General features: G+C 39.3%; 1 protein-coding gene across 1 annotated transcript in view; it reads right to left on the bottom strand.

Moving 5' to 3' along the window:
- The window catches only part of tncb (tenascin Cb), a 48,686-nt gene that overhangs the window by 10,573 nt on the left and 16,659 nt on the right, over nucleotides 1-21,454 (bottom strand). Inside the window, exons 7-11 of the mRNA XM_073861158.1 lie at nucleotides 19,147-19,416; nucleotides 18,787-18,972; nucleotides 16,354-16,443; nucleotides 14,372-14,635; nucleotides 10,517-10,792 (exon numbers count right to left, since the gene is read on the bottom strand). Coding sequence (XP_073717259.1) covers nucleotides 10,517-10,792; nucleotides 14,372-14,635; nucleotides 16,354-16,443; nucleotides 18,787-18,972; nucleotides 19,147-19,416 — 1,086 coding nt within the window. The remainder of the gene's footprint in view (nucleotides 1-10,516; nucleotides 10,793-14,371; nucleotides 14,636-16,353; nucleotides 16,444-18,786; nucleotides 18,973-19,146; nucleotides 19,417-21,454) is intronic.

Raw genomic sequence — 21,454 nt, 5'->3', positions numbered from 1 at the left:
TCCCGTATAGACACGTGAGGGTGTGACGTATAATGTACGAGTATTTGACGAGCTCCCTGATTTCTGCTTTGATACAGTTTTCAGACATTTCTCATCGTGATTGTTTATATGCATTTAAAACCCGCATTTTGAGGAGCTGAACGATATTATCTTGTTGGCATGACGTGCGGGTATTTTCGTTTATTATAGCTCAAATGAGCACGTGACGCGATATTCTTTTATGCTGCTGAATGATCTCCGTTTCAACACAGTAAGTAATAAGCTAACTTACATGATATCTGCTTCAGTCCAGTTTGCTGCTATTTCTCGTCGTGAATGTTGTAAATCCCTCATTTTAAAGAGTTGAACCAACTTCATGTTGCCATGACACGCGCGTCCTCACTACGGCACGTGCGTCATTGTTTATGCATCTCATGTATCATTTCCTGATAACTGCTTCAATCTAGTTTGCAACATTTCTCGTGGTGAATGTTTATATGCACGTTATCTCTCGTTGTAAGGAGCTGAACCATAACTTGCGTTGTGATGATGACGCGCGCGTCCTCACTTCGACACGCCCTTTATGGCATTGTTGCGGCTTCTGTTCACACAGAGGTTTACCCGTGTATCTGACTAGGTCCTCTTTCCGGCAACGATCCCAGAAGATTAACGGAACGAGTTTTTGTTCACACAGACCCTTGTCTGGCAATTTTACGGGTATTTTCTGGGACCAGAGGTCTGTGTGAATGAGGTTTAAATCGTTGCACATATTTTATTTCCTTAATTGATTAAAGAGAACATATAATGAAAAATCTGACCTTTACCATGTTTAAGTGCTATAATTGGGTCCCCATTGCTTTTATCAACCTAGAAAATGAGATCAACCCAATAATTTAGTTTTGGTAAAACATTCTCTGCAAGCATGTGAAAAAATAAGTCTTTGAAATTTGGCTCCCTTGTGATGTCAGAAGGGGATAACACCGCCCTTAATCTGAACTATCCAACCACAGCACTGCTATTTAGTGCAGTGATCAACTCATTTGCATTTTAATGGGACAAACCCAAAAAACAAAGTGACAATTTTAACATGCTATAATAAATTATCTGGTATTTTAAGCTAAAACTTCACATACATACTCTGGAGGCACTAAAGATTTATTTTACATATTAAAAAAGTCTTGTTAAATGTGCCCTTTAACTAAATACACCATATTTTAAAATCCATAAATATTGATTATTAAAGTTATTATAACTTATTTGGATATAAGTTTTAGATTAATCTGATTTATTATATTCATTTATCAACAACAATCTGAATACTTTCTCCACTGCCTTAAAAGTGCATGTCACAAACTTCTTTAGAAGATATTACCAATTCAGCTTGTTTAATCTGTCTGCATGCCCAATGTTTCGTTTTTAATACACTATTAAGAAGAACAATATGATTGTGGAGACGAGGCCATTAGACCAGTAGACTGGTAATGGACGCTGAAACAGCAAAAAAGTCTCTGCGAAATGCATGTAGGCTTAACTGAAGCACTGATGTAATGCTTTGTATACAGTAATTCAGTACAGTGAGTATAATAAACAATAACATCCATAACTCTAAAAGTATAAAGTATTGTAGTAAAGTAATTATGTAGTATCGATCTAACCGAAAGAGCCTTGCGGTCCTAAAACAAACTTTTAAAGTACCTCCGACCAGACTTCTATCTAGAAAGCTCTAGATGTTGTGAAACAAAAAAGGCATTTGTTGGATCAGGAAAAGTGTTGGAAATGAAAACCAGAGAGGACAAATCCCATGGAGCTGTCCCTCTTCATTAGCACTGTTCACTTGTTTAAGAGTGTCAGTGAGGGTTTGAGGCACTTTAAGAGTACAAACATGTGCTCTCCAAAGATCACTTTCATCTGACTGCTTTCTAAGTCTCTCTGGTTTGACAAAGAGGCATCTGTTTGTGAAGGTGGAAAAAGTGGCCAGCTAATCTACACAACCAGAGTCTGGAGGCAGTTACTTTATTCTACAGCAGGCAACTAAAAACTAAAGCTTAATGGGATATCTGTGTTGGCACAGATAAATGTAACAGCCAGGATAAGCAGACTCGCATGGAATGTTCTGCAAATATTTTCCTTTGTTAAATTTGGGATTGTTTCTTATTTGCAAAACACATACATGGTCAAGAGTTCACTATAAATCACGTGACACACAAGTATACTAGAGGTTAACAGAAGTCTGATAAGCTTTCCTACCCCTATGCCTATTTGCATGCAGACTCAGGAAAACGGTACAACTGTGGCCCCTGCAGCCGCTGACTGATAAACGCCAAGAAAATGTGTGAAAGCGAGGAATAAGAATGAGAAGTAGCGCAGGGTCAGAAAACTGGGCGTGCATACTGAGAGATTCTTCACAAGTGGCGACAAAAACTCTTCAGGATCACTTCCATGGCAGTACGCCCCGGCTCAGCCAGCCTCTCTATTTGCTGATGCTCTGGGGAGGGGCCAACTGTGGTATGTGTCTAATAATGTTGCAATACATATTGTATGCTTGTAGTCTAAACACAACATCTAAACAGGATAATAATCTAAACCTAAAAAAAGGTCACACTAGCTGGGTTTCCATCCAAACGTGAAGCAAATATTTTTAAAATTCGCAAAAAAAAAGAAAAACAAACAAATGCGAATTAGGTGCGTTTCCATCAAGTTGTTTGAGCGAGTGACTGTGACATTGGTAATCTACAGTAGTAACCAACAGTAAAGAAAACAAGGCTTGCTTGGAAAATGGAGACAGGACTGCATGTCGTTACGAGGGGCAATTTATACATTTTCTAGTAGTGCAGTTTGTAATCACCAAACTGAATGCTGTGCACAGAAGAAGGAATACAGGATTTTTGATGCAGGCACTAACAGCAAGGGCATTGCGACGACGTCGAGACCCATATATGGTAAAGACAACTCAATCGGAAACAGCTAGACGGTCAGTCCCTTGGGTTAAATGTTCGCTACGTCAGAATTTATTTGACAAATGCGTTTCCATCTCCCATTATTATGTTGGCTTGACAAAGCCAACATACTGTTATTGTAGTTAAACTTATTATTATTATTAGTGGTGCTTGCATTTATGCAAAGCATCACTATTACTATTGCTCATACTTATTATTATTATTTTTATATCTTATTATTCTTATGTCTGCACACTTTTTCGGCGCGTAACTCGTCCCGCACGGTTTGTCGTAGACACATGAATGAGGGCTCAAATTGACCGGTTTATTGAGGAGAGGTGTGCTATGACTTTTATAAGCGATCGGGTGCAGGATTTCCGAAAGGGGGGCGAAAAACCACCCGAAAAAATCCCATTGACTTTACATTGGGCCGAACTTTGACGGGTCATACCTCCGCTCAAGGATTTTGTAGAAACATGTGGGTTACATTATTTGAAGAGGGTGGTAGGCTCTGTAAGAACATGGATCATAATGGGGTGTAAGTTGTACCCCTGGGGTGTAAGAGGCACCCGAAATTTTCCATTGACTTATAATGGGGCAGGAAACATGCCCATATAAGGGAATAAAAAAGTTCCAGATGGGATATCATTGCTTTACAATGTCGTAGAGACAAGGGGGTGGGCTCATTTTACTCAGACATCCAATCAGTATATCAGTATAGTCCCAAAGCTTTTAAGCCACGCCCCTAGCAACCACTTTTGAGCACCCTAGCAACATAAAATTCAAACAGTTATATCTCTGCATCAGAACATCATAGAGACATGGGGATTGGACCGTTTGACTCGTGACTCGGAGTGTAATCATTATGGGATGCCAATTTTTTCCCTAGCAACCAAATACAGTACCCTAGCAACAGAGTAAACAAAGCCTTATATCTCCGCATCAGAACATCGTAGAGACACGGGGGTTGGACCGTTTGACTCGTGACTCAGAATGTAATCACTATGGGATGCCAATTTTTTCCCTAGCAACCAAATACAGTACCCTAGCAACAGAGTAAACAAAGCCTTATATCTCCGCATCAGAACATCGTAGAGACACGGGGGTTGGACCGGTAGACTCGTGACTCGGAGTGTAATCATTATGGGATGCCAATTTTTTCCCTAGCAACCAAATACAGTACCCTAGCAACAGAGTAAACAAAGCCTTATATCTCAGCATCAGAACATCGTAGAGACACGGGGGTTGGACTGTTTGACTCGTGACTCAGAGTGTAATCACTATGGGATGCCAATTTTTCCATAGCAACCAAATACAGTACCCTAGCAACAGAGTAAACAAAGCCTTATATCTCCGCATCAGAACATCGTAGAGACACGGGGGTTGGACCGTTTGACTCGTGACTCGGAGTGTAATCATTATGGGATGCCAATTTTTTCCCTAGCAACCAAATACAGTACCCTAGCAACAGAGTAAACAAAGCCTTATATCTCCGCATCAGAACATCGTAGAGACACGGGGGTTTGACCGTTTGACTCGTGACTCGGAGTGTAATCATTATGGGATGCCAATTTTTTCCCTAGCAACCAAATACAGTACCCTAGCAACAGAGTAAACAAAGCCTTATATCTCCGCATCAGAACATCGTAGAGACACGGGGGTTGGACCATTTGACTAGTGACTCAGAGTGTAATCATTATGGGATGCCAATTTTTTCCCTAGCAACCAAATACAGTACCCTAGCAACAGAGTAAACAAAGCCTTATATCTCCGCATCAGAACATCGTAGAGACACGGGGGTTGGACCGTTTGACTCGTGACTCAGAGGGTAATCACCAGTGGATGCCATTTTTTCCCCTAGCAACCAAATGCACTACCCTAGCAACCGAGTAAACAAAGCCTTATATCTCCGCATCAGAACATCGTAGAGACACAGGGCTTGGACCGTTTGACTCGTGACTCAGAGTGTAATCACTATGGGATACCAATTTTTTTCCCTAGCAACCAAAAACAGTACCCTAGCAACAGAGTAAACAAAGCCTTATATCTCTGCATCAGAACATCGTAGAGACACGGGGGTTGGACCGTTTGACTCGTGACTCAGTGTGTAATCACTATGGGATGCCATTTTTTTCCCTAGCAACCAAATACAGTACCCTAGCAACAGAGTAAACAAAGCCTTATATCTCTGCATCAGAACATCGTAGAGACACGGGGGTTGGACCGCTTGACTCGTGACTCAGAGTGTAATCACTATGGGATGCCAATTTTTTCCCTAGCAACCAAATACAGTACCCTAGCAACAGAGTAAACAAAGCCTAATATCTCCGCATCAGAACATCGTAGAGACACGGGGGTTGGACCGGTAGACTCGTGACTCAGAGTGTAATCATTATGGGATGCCAATTTTTTCCCTAGCAACCAAATACAGTACCCTAGCAACAGAGTAAACAAAGCCTTATATCTCAGCATCAGAACATCGTAGAGACACGGGGGTTGGACTGTTTGACTCGTGACTCAGAGTGTAATCACTATGGGATGCCAATTTTTTCCCTAGCAACCAAATACAGTACCCTAGCAACAGAGTAAACAAAGCCTTATATCTCCGCATCAGAACATCGTAGAGACACGGGGGTTGGACCGGTAGACTCGTGACTCGGAGTGTAATCATTATGGGATGCCAATTTTTTCCCTAGCAACCAAATACAGTACCCTAGCAACAGAGTAAACAAAGCCTTATATCTCAGCATCAGAACATCGTAGAGACACGGGGGTTGGACTGTTTGACTCGTGACTCAGAGTGTAATCACTATGGGATGCCAATTTTTTCCCTAGCAACAAAAAACAGTACCCTAGCAACAGAGTAAACAAATCCTTATATCTCAGCATCAGAACATCATAGAGACACGGGGGTTGGACCGTTTGACTAGTGACTGGAAGTTTAATCATATACTGTCCCCCGAAATTTGCCACGGCAAGCACCACTTCACATTTTCTTCAGGAAATGTACCTATCTAGTTATTATTATTTTTCTTCTGAGACTAAATTTCTGCAGCTAACTCGTCCGACAGCTTTCAAGCTACATCCACCAAATTTTCCACGGACATTCTAACTGGTCTGAAGAAGTGTGCTATGACTTTTTGAAGGGATCCGACTTACCGAATTCCTAAAACGGGAAATAAAAATTCCGAAAGTCCCATTGACTTAACATTGGACAAACTTTGACGGGTTCTAGCTGCGAGCGAGAATTTTGTAGAAACTTGTGGGTTACCACATTTGAAGAGGCTGGCAGGCACTGTGAGAACATACCTCACATTGGGGTGTACGTTTCACCCCTGGGGTGTAAGAGGCCCCCAAAATTCCCCATTGACTTATAACGGGGCAGGAAACACCCCCATATAAGGGAATAAAACGTTCCAGATGGAATATCTTCGCTTTACAGTGTCATAGAGACATGGGGGTGGGCTCATTTTACTCAGGCCTCCAATCAGTCTCGCTGGATCGTCCCATAGCTATTAAGCCACGCCCCTAGCAACCATTTTTGGGCACCCTAGCAACATCTCCCATAGACTGCCATTATAAAATGCCCAGATGGATATCTTTGCAGCACAGTGTCACAGAGACATGGGGGTTGGCTCATTTTACTCAGGCATCCAATCAGTCTCTAAGGATTCTTATTGAGGTATTAAGCCACGCCCCTAGCAACCAAATATGAGCACCCTAGCAACATAGTAAACAAAGCCTTATATCTCTGGATCCGAACATCATAGAGACATGGGGGTTGGGTATTTTGGTCATGTTAGCTTCATGCTAGCTTCATGCTAAGTCATACTAGCTTCATGCTAGTTTCATGCTAGCTTTATGCTAATTTCATAATAAATCTTGCTAACTTCATGCTTATTCATGTTAGCATCATGCTAGTTTCATGCTAATTCATGTTAGCATCATGCTAGCTTCATGCTAATTCATGTTAGCATCATGCTAGCTTCATGCTAATTCATGTTAGCATCATGCTAGCTTCATGCTAATTCATGTTAGCATCATGCTAGCTTCATGCTAATTCATGTTAGCATCATGCTAGCTTCATGCTAATTCATGTTAGCATCATGCTAGCTTCATGCTAATTCATGTTAGCATCATGCTAGCTTCATGCTAATTCATGTTAGCATCATGCTAGCTTCATGCTAATTCATGTTAGCATCATGCTAGCTTCATGCTAATTCATGTTAGCATCATGCTAGCTTCATGGTAATTCATGTTAGCATCATGCTAGCTTCATGCAAATTCATTTTAGCATCATGCTAGCTTCATGCTAATTCATGTTAACATCATGCTAGCTTCATGCTAATTCATGTTAGCATCATGCTAGCTTCATGCTAATTCATGTTAGCATCATGTTAGCTTCATGTTAATTCATGTTAGCATCATGCTACCTTCATGCTAATTCATGTTAGCATCATGCTAGCTTCATGCTAATTCATGTTAGCATCATGTTAGCTTCATGCTAACTTCATGCTAATTCATGTTAGCATCATGCTAGCTTCATGCTAATTCATGTTAGCATCGTGCTAGCTTCATGCTAATTCATGTTAGCATCGTGCTAGCTTCATGCTAATTCATGTTAGCATCGTGCTAGCTTCATGCTAATTCATGTTAGCATCGTGCTAGCTTCATGCTAATACATGTTAGCATCGTGCTAGCTTCATGCTAATTCATGTAAACATCGTGCTAGCTTCATGCTAATTCATGTTAGCTTCATGCTAATTCATGTTAGCATCATGCTAGCTTCATGCTAATTCATGTTAACATCATGCTAGCTTCATGCTAATTCATGTTAGCATCATGCTAGCTCCATGCTAATTCATGTTAGCATCATGCTAGCTTCATGCTAATTCATGTTAGCATCATGCTAGCTTCATGCTAATTCATGTTAGCTTCATGCTAGCTTCATGCTAATTCATGTTAGCATCATGTTAGCATCATGCTATTTCATGTTAGCATCATGCTAGCTTCATGCTATTTCATGTTAGCATCATGCTAGCTTCATGCTATTTCATGTTAGCATCATGTTAGCTTCATGCTAATCATGCTAACTTGATGTTAGCTTCATGCTAATCATGTTAGCTTCATGCTAGCTTCATGCTAATTCATGTTAGCATTATGCTAGCTTCATGCTATTTCATGTTAGCATCATGCTAGCTTCATGCTAATCATGCTAACTTGATGCTAGCTTCATGCTAATCATGCTAACTTGATGCTAGCTTCATGCTAATCATGTTAGCTTCATGCTAGCTTCAGGCTCATCATGCTAGCTTCATGCTAAATCAGACTAGCTTCATACTTAAACATATTAACAGCCAGATAGTCTACTAAACTAAACTTCTGTCAAACCGTTTTAAACGTTCAGGCCAGGCTTTGTCAAGCCAACATAAAGTTTGTCAACAAACTTTTCTATCTAGTTCACATTTACTCTTTTTCGCGCAAGTCAAAAACCACCTCAAGCGAGCGTAAAAACTTTTTTGCGAATTAAGCCGTTTCCATCACTTGTTTTTTAATGCAATACTTCAAAATGCACATTAAATCATGGCGATGGAAACATTGCAACTGTATGGAGCACCTGCAGGCTTTTTTGGCGATTATACAGATGTGCATTTGTAGGGAATCATTATAAAGCCATGCAGGTGTGTTTGAACCATATAATTAAGCAGGGGAAGGCGTGTCAACTTTTCACTAAATATATCACTAGCTGGGTTTCCATCCAAACGTGAAAACAAATGCGAATTAGGTGCGTTTGAGTGAATGACGGTGATATTGGTAATCTAGTAACCAACAGTAAACAAAACAAGGCACACGCTTGGAAAATGGAGACAGGACTGCATGTAGTCACAATGGTGCAAGTTATTCATTTAATAGCAGTGCAGCTTGTAATTGAATGCTGTGCACAGAAGAATGAATGTAACATTTTTGATAAAGCACTAGCAGCAAGGACATTAAGAGAATGTCGAACACCATGGTAAAGACAACGACAGCGGAAACAGCTAGACGGTCGGTCTCGTGGGTTTAATGTTCGCTATGTCAGAATTTATTCAGCAAATGCATTTCCATCTCCCATTATTGGCATTTACTTTTTCAAAAACCACCTCAAGCGAGCGTATAAACTTTTTTGCGAATAAAAGGATTTTTAATCGAAATTTTGCATTTCCATCACTCGTGTTTGATGCGATACTTCAAAATGCGCCTAAAATCATGGTGATGGAACCTGTATGGTGCACTGCAGGTTTTGCTGGTTATTATACAGATGTACATTTGTAGGGAATCATTATAAAGCCATGCAGGTGTGTTCTAACCATATAATTAAGGCGGGTAAGGCATGTCAACTTTTTACTATATATAAAACTGTCGACTTAAAATGAAAGCCTTCTTTGTTTGTAAAGCTATTCACATTTAAAGGGGACATATCATGAAAATCTGACTTTTTCCATGTTTAAAGGGACAAAAAGTAGGAATTACCCCCATCTAGTGGTGAAGTTGTATTTTGCATTCATATGAATAGTGCTCTCCAGCGCCTCGCTTTTCCAAATGCGTGTTGCAACTACGGTAGCCGTTATGTACTCACTGATGTCCTTGTCCGTTTCGGCTGGTTCATGTCTTCTGAACAAAAACGCGTTGGTAGGCTAGTGCTTGTCCCCCTCTGCTATTATCAGTTTATCAGACTTACCCGTTCAATGTAAGTAAAGAGAAGAAATAAGCTTACAAATCAAAGTCAGATCACTGGCAGAGGTCATTTAACACCAACGAGGACATATTTATGAATAAAGACATTGATTTTGATTAATAAAACACTTAAAACCCTACTTTCTGTCCCTTTAAGTGCTCTAATTGGGTCTCCATGGGCTTCTATTAACCTAGAAAATGTGTAAAAGGTCAACCCAGTAACTTAGTTTTGGCCAACCATTCTCTGCAAGCATGTGAAAAAATAGGTCATTGAAATTTGGCTCCCCTCATGATGTCAGAAGGGGATAATACAGCCTCTTAATCTGCACTATCCAACCACAGCACTGCCATTTAGTGCAGAGATCAACTCATTTGCATTTTAAAGGACACACCCAAAAACGACAAATTTTTGCTCACACCTACAAAGTGGCAATTTTAACATGTTATAATAAATTATCTATATGATATTTTGAGTTAGACCTTCACATATGTACTCTGGGGACAGTAGATTTATTTTACATTTTTAAAAAGTTTTGTGAAGTGTCCCCTATAAAAGATTGAATCGGATATACAGTATTGGCTGTGGCTAGATTCAATTGACATTATTTTGATGATAACATCTATATTATGGTGGAAAATATGAGAAGTACATGAAAAGCACATAGTAGTTTCAGCACTATATGATGGCAGATGAAGAGATGAATAATCCATGAAGGCAACAAATAAAGTGTAAACAAACTGTAAGGAAAAAAATGGTGTTAGTGATGATGAAGATCTGTTCATTAAGATGTTAGTTTTTGCTGCTTGAGATATGCAGCAAGAGTGACAAAGAAGAGAAGATGCCATAAGATGACCCGGTTGATCCAAGACTTGGCAAGCAATGATACCTGTGACGGCTTCAGCAAAGACAGGATCTACTAAATCTCCCTTGTATATCCCATACAGAGTGATCCTGTAGAAAGTACTAGGTGAGAGGTCAGTAACGGTCAGGCTGAACTCCTGGCCGGACAGGGTGTGGTTCTGGCCGTCTGACAGGCCATCCGGGTCAGAGACTTCAACCAGAAAGCTATCAAACTCTTTTTCTTCCACCTTCCATGACACACTGAAGCTGTCCCAAGACACTTCAGAGACGGTGATGTTTCCCACCTGAGGCTTTTCCTCATCTGGATAACAAACAGATCAAAAGTTAATTAAAGCGTCAGGAACTAGAACGTCGATTTAGGGGAATGCGATCGAAGAGTTGTCTGATTCCTTGAGTCTTTCTGTCTTCAAGATGACAATAACATAAAGACACCATCTGAAGTGAAAAAGACAATTTTATCGCAATGCAACTCTATACCAGTTTGCGGGTTCACATCATGTTGTGAGCAGCAATAAACCTTTTAATTTGTTACTCCTAACAAATGAATCTCCATCTGTTCTAAACAAAAGAGGAACATCTGCCCTTGCGGTGTAACAGCCCTGAAAGTTGTAGTGACAAACAAACAAATTTGCAATGGGTTCCTATGCAACTCATTAACAGCCAAGCACCTAACACCAGTTTGCTGAAACAGCTTTGGTATTAATGGCCCAGAGAAGGCCATTAATTCTTGAAGGTTTCGCCTAGCCTGCCTGAGCAGCGGTACGCGAAACACTTCAAACATAGGAGGCAGCCATGCAATGCAGTGCAACCTATAATTGAACGTTATTGTGCATTGTCAGCATTCACAGGCAAAGAGGGGGCAGACAGCTAGGAGATGCGCGGTGGGCAACCATTATCCTCTCTATGCACATTCAAGTGGGCAGAAACATGGCGTGCAAATAGGGTGAGAGACAATTGAAATGAAGTGAATGACCTTCCCAGGCATTAAGGGCCAGTTGTTGCTTTTGAAATCTGGAGAAACAATGCAAAGCTGTCAAACAGCAAAACAACTCATTGATCATCCCACATCATTCATTGGACCTGAGATTTGGGGAAATTGATTTATTTTGTTCACTGGTTAAATGGAAAGTATTTTGAGTTAAGACGTGGAAATGCCCGAGGAGTGGCCTTCACCGCATGCAGATGGAAATGGGAGGAGGTAGAATTGAAATAATGGCTTTGTCACCGTGAGATCCTTAAGCCACAAACACCTCAAGGGCGTTTGGATAAAGCTTTTGTTGAATGCGTGCGCTGCCTTTTTGGCTGTACAAATAGAGCACTGTATAAGCTTGTACACATGCATGTTCTTTAAACCGTAACACAAATAGACCACTGTATAAGCTTTTACACATGCATGTTCTTTAAACCGTTACACAATACAATGTTTGATGTTGTGTATCTCAGTCTCATATCTGTATGAAAGGATATGATTCTTATGTTGTAGGTGCCTGCCCAGTGGAAAATTGTATTGCTCTTTTATAGCTTGGGAAATTTAATGGAGCTTTTCAGTTTGAAGTGTAAACTGTGCCCTAGATGTTGTATAGTTTTAATTAAGCATTACAAATAAAAATGGATTTATAGCTATACAATTCAAATGGATGCTATATGTCAGATGATTTGGTCTTGAAAGAAATTGATGATAAATTATAGTGAATTCATACCGAAGTCTGTGAATTTTAGTTGCAGACCTTGGGATCTTAACACATTTTATGTCATATGCACGTGTGAGATTACCAACATCTCAGACTTACACAAAACTTTCCATTTGCTTCTATTTAAAGGAAAACACCACTTTTTTCAACACTTTACTATGTTCCCACCTCAAATTAGATTAATTAATGCATACCTTTCTTTTTTTAATGCAAGCACTTTTAATCTTGTACAGCGGTTCTTGAATGTATCAGCACTCAACATAGCCCCACCCATTCCTATGGCTCCAAACAAAAGTTTTATTTTGTGCCACCATACTTACTCATGTAACTACTCATGTAACAGTCTTTAAATAGGGAAAACATGGAAGTGTTTGGTGGCTTCTAATTTCATCCCTGTTTGGATCCTAAGGAATGAATGGGGCCAGGCCAAATGCCAACACATTCACAAGGCGCTGTACAAAGACAAAGTGCACACACCGAAACAAGATAGGTATGTATTCATTTCTCTAATCCGAGGTAAGAGCATAGTAAAATATTGTAAACGGTGGTGTTCTCCCTTAATCTCATGGTTAAACGTTTTCAGCAGTAACAACATAAACAAGCGGCTGTCGCGGTACGCACGTAACTTCCGGCAAACTCCGCCAACAATAAACAACAACAAAGTTCTTTAAACATAGTTTATAGACGTCTATAGACGGTTTCATCGGACGCACGTGATACACGGCTGGATCCGAACCTTACTTCCGGTTTCGTTTTTTTAATGGTCTGACTAGTTGCTAAACTGATCTTTTGAACAAATGCCTCGTCGAAAATAACAAATGTTTTGGTTTCCTAGGTAATCTATGTGTTGTTTTTTGCTTGTTATATAAATAAACTACGTTTAAAGAACTTTGTTGTTATTTATTCCTAGCGGAGCCCACCGGAAGCCACGCGCGGACCGCAATGCCGCCCGTCCATGTTGCTACTGCTGAAACGGTCCATAGGAGAAACAATGGATATGCAAGAGATTACTTCTATATGTGAATATGTAAATGTTTTCACTCCAGTTTAGGCCTGGTTGGTTGTGTCCTTATTTGTTTCTGTTTAAGTGAAAATCTTTATATTACTGAATCATAAGATAACATTTCTGTAAATCAGTCCAGAGATGCATTCGGTAATGTTAAAAAAAGAGGGAAAACTCAGACCTTCCACCCCCTCTTCCCGGTTTCATTATGAGTCTGAGTGAGAAAAGTATGCCCATGTTTTAGCTCTGTGTTTAAGGCCGATAATGGCTGCTGAAACAAACGGATTGGGATTATAGTGCTGGTGATTTCAGAGACAATATTTTAACAGGCGGCTCAGCATGTGTCCTATTTATCAGTCTGCCCCACAGTTCATTGTGGTCAAATCATGGAAATCTAAAGGGGAGTGGGCTTACTCTGACATTATCACATGAATAAGCTTTCAGTGTGTGTGCGTGTGATCTTTAATAACAATATAGCTGTTGTTTTGGAGACTAAAACAACATATATTTTGTGGGTTCTTGGTACCTAATGATTACTCTGTTATGTAAGCAAAACATTTTGGTAATAAAATGCTGGATATTTATAGTAGGAAGTGGCATCCTAACCACAGACTTCTTAAAACTATCTTTATCGTCAGCTGTTGGCTTTCGCTTGTTTCTTTTAAGGAGTAAAATAAACCCACACACTGTAAATTAAAAATGAATTAAAACGAATTAAAGTTGAAGACAGAAAATTGGCAAATCCAAAATGTGCAAATGTTTCCAGTGCGTGATGGCACACTGACAACATGAACATTGTTGGATTTTTAGAGATGTTTTCTCTGAAGAAAGAGCCGGAGAAATGCTTAAATCACATTTAAAGGACAATAACCGCAGTATCAGCAAATGCCAAAAGAAATATTGACAGTCATAAAGGAGGAAAATTTGAACATAACAGATTCCTCAGTTTTTCTCGAATCCTCAGTGGCCTGCAGAATAAATCATTGAGCAAGATTTAAAAAAATATTGTTTAAAAGTTGATTTCATAATCCACAAACCAATATGATAACATTTGCTTAATATTGCAAATAAACAGGGGATATGAAGAATTATTCTATATAACTGACTATGTTTTATTAATATAGGTCAGTAATATATCTACATTATGTGATGCCAACAGAGAACCAAACAGCATCAGTGGACTGACCTGTGGATGCAGACAGGATGACTGGAGCGCTCTTCATCCTTCCTCTCTCAGCAATCAAGGTGATGGTATACAGCATGCCTGGGATCAGATTCACAAGGGTATGGGTATTGAGGCCACCTGGTACCTCCACCTCAGTCCTCTTGCCCTCCGCTGACACAAACACTAGCCTATAGAAATCGATCTTGGCCACCGGCCTCCTCCAGACCAGTGCCAGGGTGGTCTCGGTGGTCTCACTCACTTCAAGATCCTTGGGAGCATCAAGAACTAAGAGGACAGGGGACATAAATTAAGAAATATTAATAGAATTAGTATTATATACACAACAGTTCTCTCACATGTACTTTAAACTCAGCTTTACTCACACTTTTTCAAGAGTCAAACATAAAGGTATGGTGTTTTTGTGAGTTATGGGGCGTTTCCGCAACATTGTTTTTAAATAAAACTACATAAAAAACATTTTATGTGTTTTGGTCGTTTACATTTACATGACAGCGGTGTTTTGGGGGCCTTAAGAAGCAAACTTTTGAAAGCAGATTTCACGTTTTGGAAAATAATAATGATACCATCTCCACGTACACAACATAAAAGGCAAATTTGTGAAAATGGTTAATGTTGGGGGTAATAATATTACTTTTCTGAAGTAACGAGTAAAGTAGCACATTACTTTTTAAATGTACATATTACTATTTTAGTTACTTTTTCAAAAAAGTAATACAAGTTACTTTTTTTTTATTAATTTGTTAAAAAATTTACTGAATTAAACTAAACGTAGTCACATAATGTACTCTATACATACACGCCTGTGTGGTAACAGTTTGAATCAAAAACTAAGATGGCAGGCCAGAGCTTGACATTTTTGTGATGAAATATGCATATTTCTAAATGCTGAACTTTTCAGTCATAAAAAAGCAAGTCCTGAAAGAGATCAAGCCTTAGGCAAGAAAAAGTAACACAAAAGTAACTAAAAGTAACGTAAGCATTACTTTCGATGAAAAGTAACGAAGTAACGCAATTAGATACTTTTTTGGGAGTAACTTAATATTGTTATGCATTACTTTTAAAAGTAACTTTCCCCAACACTGAAAATGGTGATGTTATCCACATACGTATTACATGTAGCTTGTTAGCTTGTACGTAACAAATCATTCACATAACTCATCTGGGTAATATACTAATGCCGCAATAGCTAGCCTGTCTGGAACCGAGCATATATTAAAACACAACACTGTGTGACACTTGCATTAGCACCCTCTTGTATACGAGACATTATTAATACGCTCGCTTGTAAAGTTTATACATTGCCGCTGTATTTTGCTACTTATATTGTCTGTCGATTTTTCTGTGATTAAACCCTCACTCGAAATTGACATGATTTTATGTCTGCATGTTCTTGCTCAAGAATAGTTGTATCATTTCTATTGTAAAGAATTAGACAAATATGAAAGATTTAAATGTATTTAAACGTTGTTTTGCTAAAAAGTAACCTTCTGAAATAAAACGGAAGTGGGTCCTTTAGTGCCCCCTGCAGGCATTTGTTATAATACATAATGCTGGTGTATTACAAAGGGTACATAGTCATACTATATTACTGTAATGTGTTTACTTGTTTTGATGGTTTATTTGAACCAGTTATTACTGCATCGTCATTATTATGTCATTTTAAAGGTTACTTCTCACTTGGGGCTATTTTTACCACCAAAAAATATCAAATTACTTCATTATCAATTAGCAAAATAATTGTTAGGGACAGTCCCAGATTAGTTAAAACATTTCAAAATAACGTTATTTCAGTTTCCTATTCATTTTTTTTATCAATGAGGATTTCTTAAAAAATGTAAAAATCTCGTCTCGTTCTCGTGAACCCAATCTCGTGTCTCGTCTTGTGAATTAGGTGTCTCGTTACACCCCTAGTAAATGATTAATTAATACTGGTTTTAAACTTTTACATTTCCCTCTCTAATTTTGAACATTTCTTTACATACCAGTCACAGCATTGGTCGTTGCAGGCCAACTCTCACGTTCTTCTTTGATTGCGGTCACTCCCATTCCGTATTCGGTCCCGGGCCTGAGACCTACAAAAAAACATGATAAATTCAGTCCTCTTAAACCACCTGTCAAACTACAACCATCCATCTTTCACATTGTTGTTATTTTTGGATGCTCTAGGGTTTTCGCACTTGCCACAATCTGGTTTTGATTTCATCTGCGCGCCGTATCAATCCTATTCTTTTCTGTGGCTGCATCAAAGAACCCCTCCACAGGCCAAAAACAATGTTTGCCATCATACGAGAAATTCCCAGATCCCCACATATTCCATTCATAAGAGCCCTTAGCCAAAATCCCACACTTTCTTCCTCTTAACGCCTCTATTGGCTCCTACAGAGGTCACTGTGCAGCATGAAATTACGCCTAATGCAGAGGAAGCTCATTATCAATAAAATCACAGGCGTGACGACAATTACAGATAATAACTGTGTGAAAGAGACAACTAGTGAGGTGTGTGAGAGAGTGAGAGAGACACTGCATTATTAGCTGAGCGGACCGTCCGCCTTATTTACAAGGAACAGGCCTCCCAAGGACAAAGAACCAAACCAGACAAAGAATCTATTATCCATTTTGAATATATTTTTCTCCCAGTCCTGATAATCCCCGCTTGGGGTAACACATGGTTGTAGAGAATAAGTATTAGCGTCAAAGCTAAATGTAGAATAGAAGTGCTGCTGGGATGGAGAATGAATCTACTTTCCTTTTTTTGACTGGGATTTTCACATTGAAACAAGCGTTTGTGTTAATTCATTTAAGGCAGGGTGTCCCTTAGGCCATTTTCAAAAAAAAAAGGACAGCATCTTATTCCCTTTTACTCATGACACAAAAACAAAGCGATGGGGTTGATTCAAAGAGTCGATTCCTTGACTCTTAATGTCCCTAAAGTCGGTTTTGACACCAGGACATGGATCTAATTTTGTAATGTCCTGGTGAGACTCTGGTGATCAGTTTAATACTGAAATGATTTTAAATCTGGCCTAGTCGAACACCCCTACAAAGGGGCTTTCGTGGAAATTAGGGCATCGTACTAAAGGTGCCAAAAAATTGAAATTATATGTTAAATTGTTCTCTGATATCTACATAGAAGTGTGGCTTTATTATGTGCATAAATTATCCAGAGAGGATTTGCCTTTAAAATGAAATGGTCTATTTTCACCTTATTTGAAAGGGTCATGAATAATAATGTTCAGCTCTGCTCTGATTGGCTGTTTCTCAGAGCAGTTCAGTTCAGTAGCTCTGTGTGTGTAAACAGACCTTATGTCAGTCCTTCCAGAAAAACACTGAGTTTTTTTGTGATTGTTGCAGGCAAAAATCCTTGTGGCACGTTTTCTTAAAGAATGCGATGGAATATGCATTATATTTATGCAATTTTATGCAATGAAATTGCGGGAACTTGCAAAAATTGCAGGACATTGCAAAAACTGTTTTCAGCTTTTGCAGCTTTTCAATTATGTTCACGTCACATAATCACGTTACTTCATAACGTTCCCATGGCAACAGGGGACATGGCTGCGCTTGTGTGACGTAAATGCAACATTTTTCAACTTTCTGCTAAGATATATGTGATTTTTGCTACGAAAATGCAGGGATTATGTAATCATGCAAGCCCCGCATATTTTGCGCACAGAAATCTGCAATTTATGCAGCGAAAGTGCAGCCTATTTAAAAAAATGTGTCCACCGCATAAATATGTGGACTTTGGCAGATTATGCGTTAAATCATGTGATCGCATAATCGCGTTTTTTGGGGGGGACTGTTATGTATGAGCCTGTGATTACGGTACAAAATTTGAGGAACAATTAATTGTTTGGATGATTCTGAGTGGTAAGTTTGTGTTTTTTTCTGTATGGACCTGCTAAACGTAACATCAATAGTAGAACTTCAGCCTAAATGCAAGCATTTAGCATTAACTAGCATATAGCGCTAACTTAGCAGTCACAACTTTGTTTTTAGCATTGTAACAACATTGCTAACAACAATACCATTTACAGAACTCTTATTATTTATCTATGCCTAGGTAAATACAGTTTTTCAATCTAGCAAAAGCTAAATAACAAATTCTATAAATAAGCCAATTTCTATAGGTCCTCTTTGGGAATTTTATTCGTAGCTTCGCATCTAACACCTTACATTTCTAATTTCATGAGAATACAAATGGTTTGCACCAGCAGTGGGGTGGTTTTCAAGTAATAAAATAAAATTGGTTTACTGAAAATTACTCCCCTCTCCAGTGTGCACAGCAGCTGAGCCTCATTTTATTCCACTCCGACATTTCAAGCATAGGTTTTAATCTCTGCAATTTGTTTGTAATTGATGTGGCCTGTAATCTCTGGAGAGAAATGATTGTGTAATTCAAAATCATCTCTCACCGGTGATTTTAGCATGAGTGATGTCTTGAGGGCCACTGGGGAAGACCAGTTCTCCGTGCTCCCCGCCAGACAGTGGTCCGTATTTGATGCGGTAATTGAGGACGTTGGCTTTGCTGTTTTTCCACTCCAGAGTAATGCTCTCATCCGTCTCCTGCACTGCCTTGAGGTTCTTAGGGGCATCCAGGTCTGAAACATATCAACATGCTTCCTGTACATGAGTGGTTTTACTGCAGGGCAAGAAGAGCATAATTGCTTAAGTGCAGGTCTAAGTGCACCAAAATCGCTGCTGGAGCAGACTGAAGTTTCACTTTCGAAAGAGTTTCGATTAGTCAAGTTGAAAGAAAGAGTCACTTTTCAAACCTGTTGTGAAGATTTCATGGATAGGAAAACTTGTCATCTCTCCCCTGCGGGCCATTAAAGACACTTCGTACTCTGTGTCAGGTTCCAGCTCAGACAGATGATACTGGGTATCCAGGGAGGATAGGTCGATTGTGTTTTTGTCTGATGAATCTCTGTTTGGGCCATAAGACATGGAGATACCGTCCACGTGAGCTACAGGCTGAAGCCAGGTGATAAGGGCTGTAGAGTCCGTCACATCGCGCACATCCACCTGGCTGGGAGCGTCAATCACTGCAGATGAGAGGAGAGTTACTGTATGTGACAGCTGTGCAATGGGAAACCATTCATGCAAACAAGTGAGCTAAAACAGTTGCTGTTACACATGTAATAAAATGGGTTTCACATGATGCATTTATACTTAGATATGTCTCTGCACATGACAAATACTAGGAGAGAGTATCAGCTAAAAATAAATGCAAAAAAAGTTATGCATATATCACTAATAATAATCGGGTGCGTTGATTCAATAAACAAATAAATGGAAACTGCACCTAAAAATATTTAATTAAGTTTCATGATTTATTATAGATACTAAATATACAGAAATAAACGAATTAATAATAAAAAGTGCAGGATTCAAGTTGCACTGGTATTTGTTGCAAAGATATTTATGTAAAAATATCGTCCATGAAGATTTTTTGTACATTTCCTACAGTAGCCTCAATATATCAAAACTTTATTTTTGTGAGTGGATGCATTTGCTAAAGACTCAATTTGGACAACTTTAAAGGCAATGTTCTCAATATTTAGATTTTTGCACCCTCAGATTCAGTGGGGGCCGGTGACTTCTTTTTCGAGGGCGCCCGATGCGAAGCTCATCAAAACATATATTTAGCCCATCATGTGTGTGGCTCATCATGTCAAAATATGTGTTCACCTCGTCATGTGAACCAATGTGCATCACGCGTCTTGTCGAGATACGTGTCTGCTGCAGACGCTTCGAAGGGGTTTATAATAAAAGACGCGCATGAGTTAGATACTCACTTAATCTCATGCGTAATCAGAGTTTAATGTTATGTGAGTGTATTTTGTGAACGTGAGTGTCTCTTTTATCATAAACCCGACACGTGTGCAGCAGGCACGTATTTTGACATGCCGCTTGAAGCACATAGGTTCACATGACGCAACAAACACATATTTCCACATGACGAGCGACAAACACGACACTCCGAACAAATATTTTGAATTTGCGCCAGCCGCCACTGCTCAGATTCAAGGGGCCTCATTTATCAGCATTGCGTAGAAAATGTTCTATATTTTTACCTATGAATGAAATTTAGTATGTGCGTAAGTACAATAAAATCACGATTTATCAAACGTGTGCACATGGTTCGTACGCACATCAGTAAGTAATCCTTGATGATAAATCCCACTTGTTCTTAAGCACCATGCTCGTGCATGTTCATGGTCATTTGCATTCCGAAACGCCTCCAATGAACCATATATGGTGACAACACCTCCTGTTATAAGTCACGTGGTTGTGCCTTTTCCCTCATCGCAATAATGGCAAAGAGAGTGTAAAAGAGGAACTTTACAGACACACAAATTGAGTTACTGGTGGATGAGGTTAAATCCTAATAACACACACTGTTTGGTTCACTTAGTGCGGGAGGAATGACTTATAAAAGAAAACAAATATGCATGGGAACATGTTACCAGTGAGTTTAATTATGAGAACACTTCTAGAAAAAAGTGGTTTGACATTTTTTATCTGTTTTTTTTTTACATTAAATTATCAGCCAAAATGAAAAATTAAAAAGCCCGCGTCACAGCACACCGACGTGAAATCAGTGCAACTGTAAGAGGACAGACAATGACAGAACTTTCCTTGGACAGCCGCATAACCAGCATCATCGGCGCGATCTTTGAAAACGCGTTCCCGGCGGAATGGATGATTTGCCAAGTCTTCCAATAACGCAAGATAAGTTACTGTATCAAGCATTTGTCGGAGCCTTCATTTATACAAATCACAAATAAATCATTAACTTCAACACTGATTTGCTGTTACCATATTGACACGAATCATTATTAACACACACTTATTTACACACTGGGGATGATCCTGTGTAGTATCGCTATTCTACCACTAGATGCTCTGCGTACGCATATTCCGAGGTCTGCGTATATTTACACACATTTCTACGTATAAGTGCAATTTAATAAATTCTACACTTTGCGTAAAACTGTTCCTACGCACAATTTACGCACACTTCTGTTCGTATGCGTGCTTGATAAATGAGGCCCCTGATTTTTAAATAGTTGCATCTCA

This window comes from Misgurnus anguillicaudatus, chromosome 22 (assembly GCF_027580225.2).
Source record: "Misgurnus anguillicaudatus chromosome 22, ASM2758022v2, whole genome shotgun sequence".
NCBI lineage: Eukaryota > Metazoa > Chordata > Actinopteri > Cypriniformes > Cobitidae > Misgurnus > Misgurnus anguillicaudatus.
The sequence above is the reverse complement of the archived record's forward strand: the minus strand, read 5'-3'. Positions and strand labels throughout refer to the sequence as shown.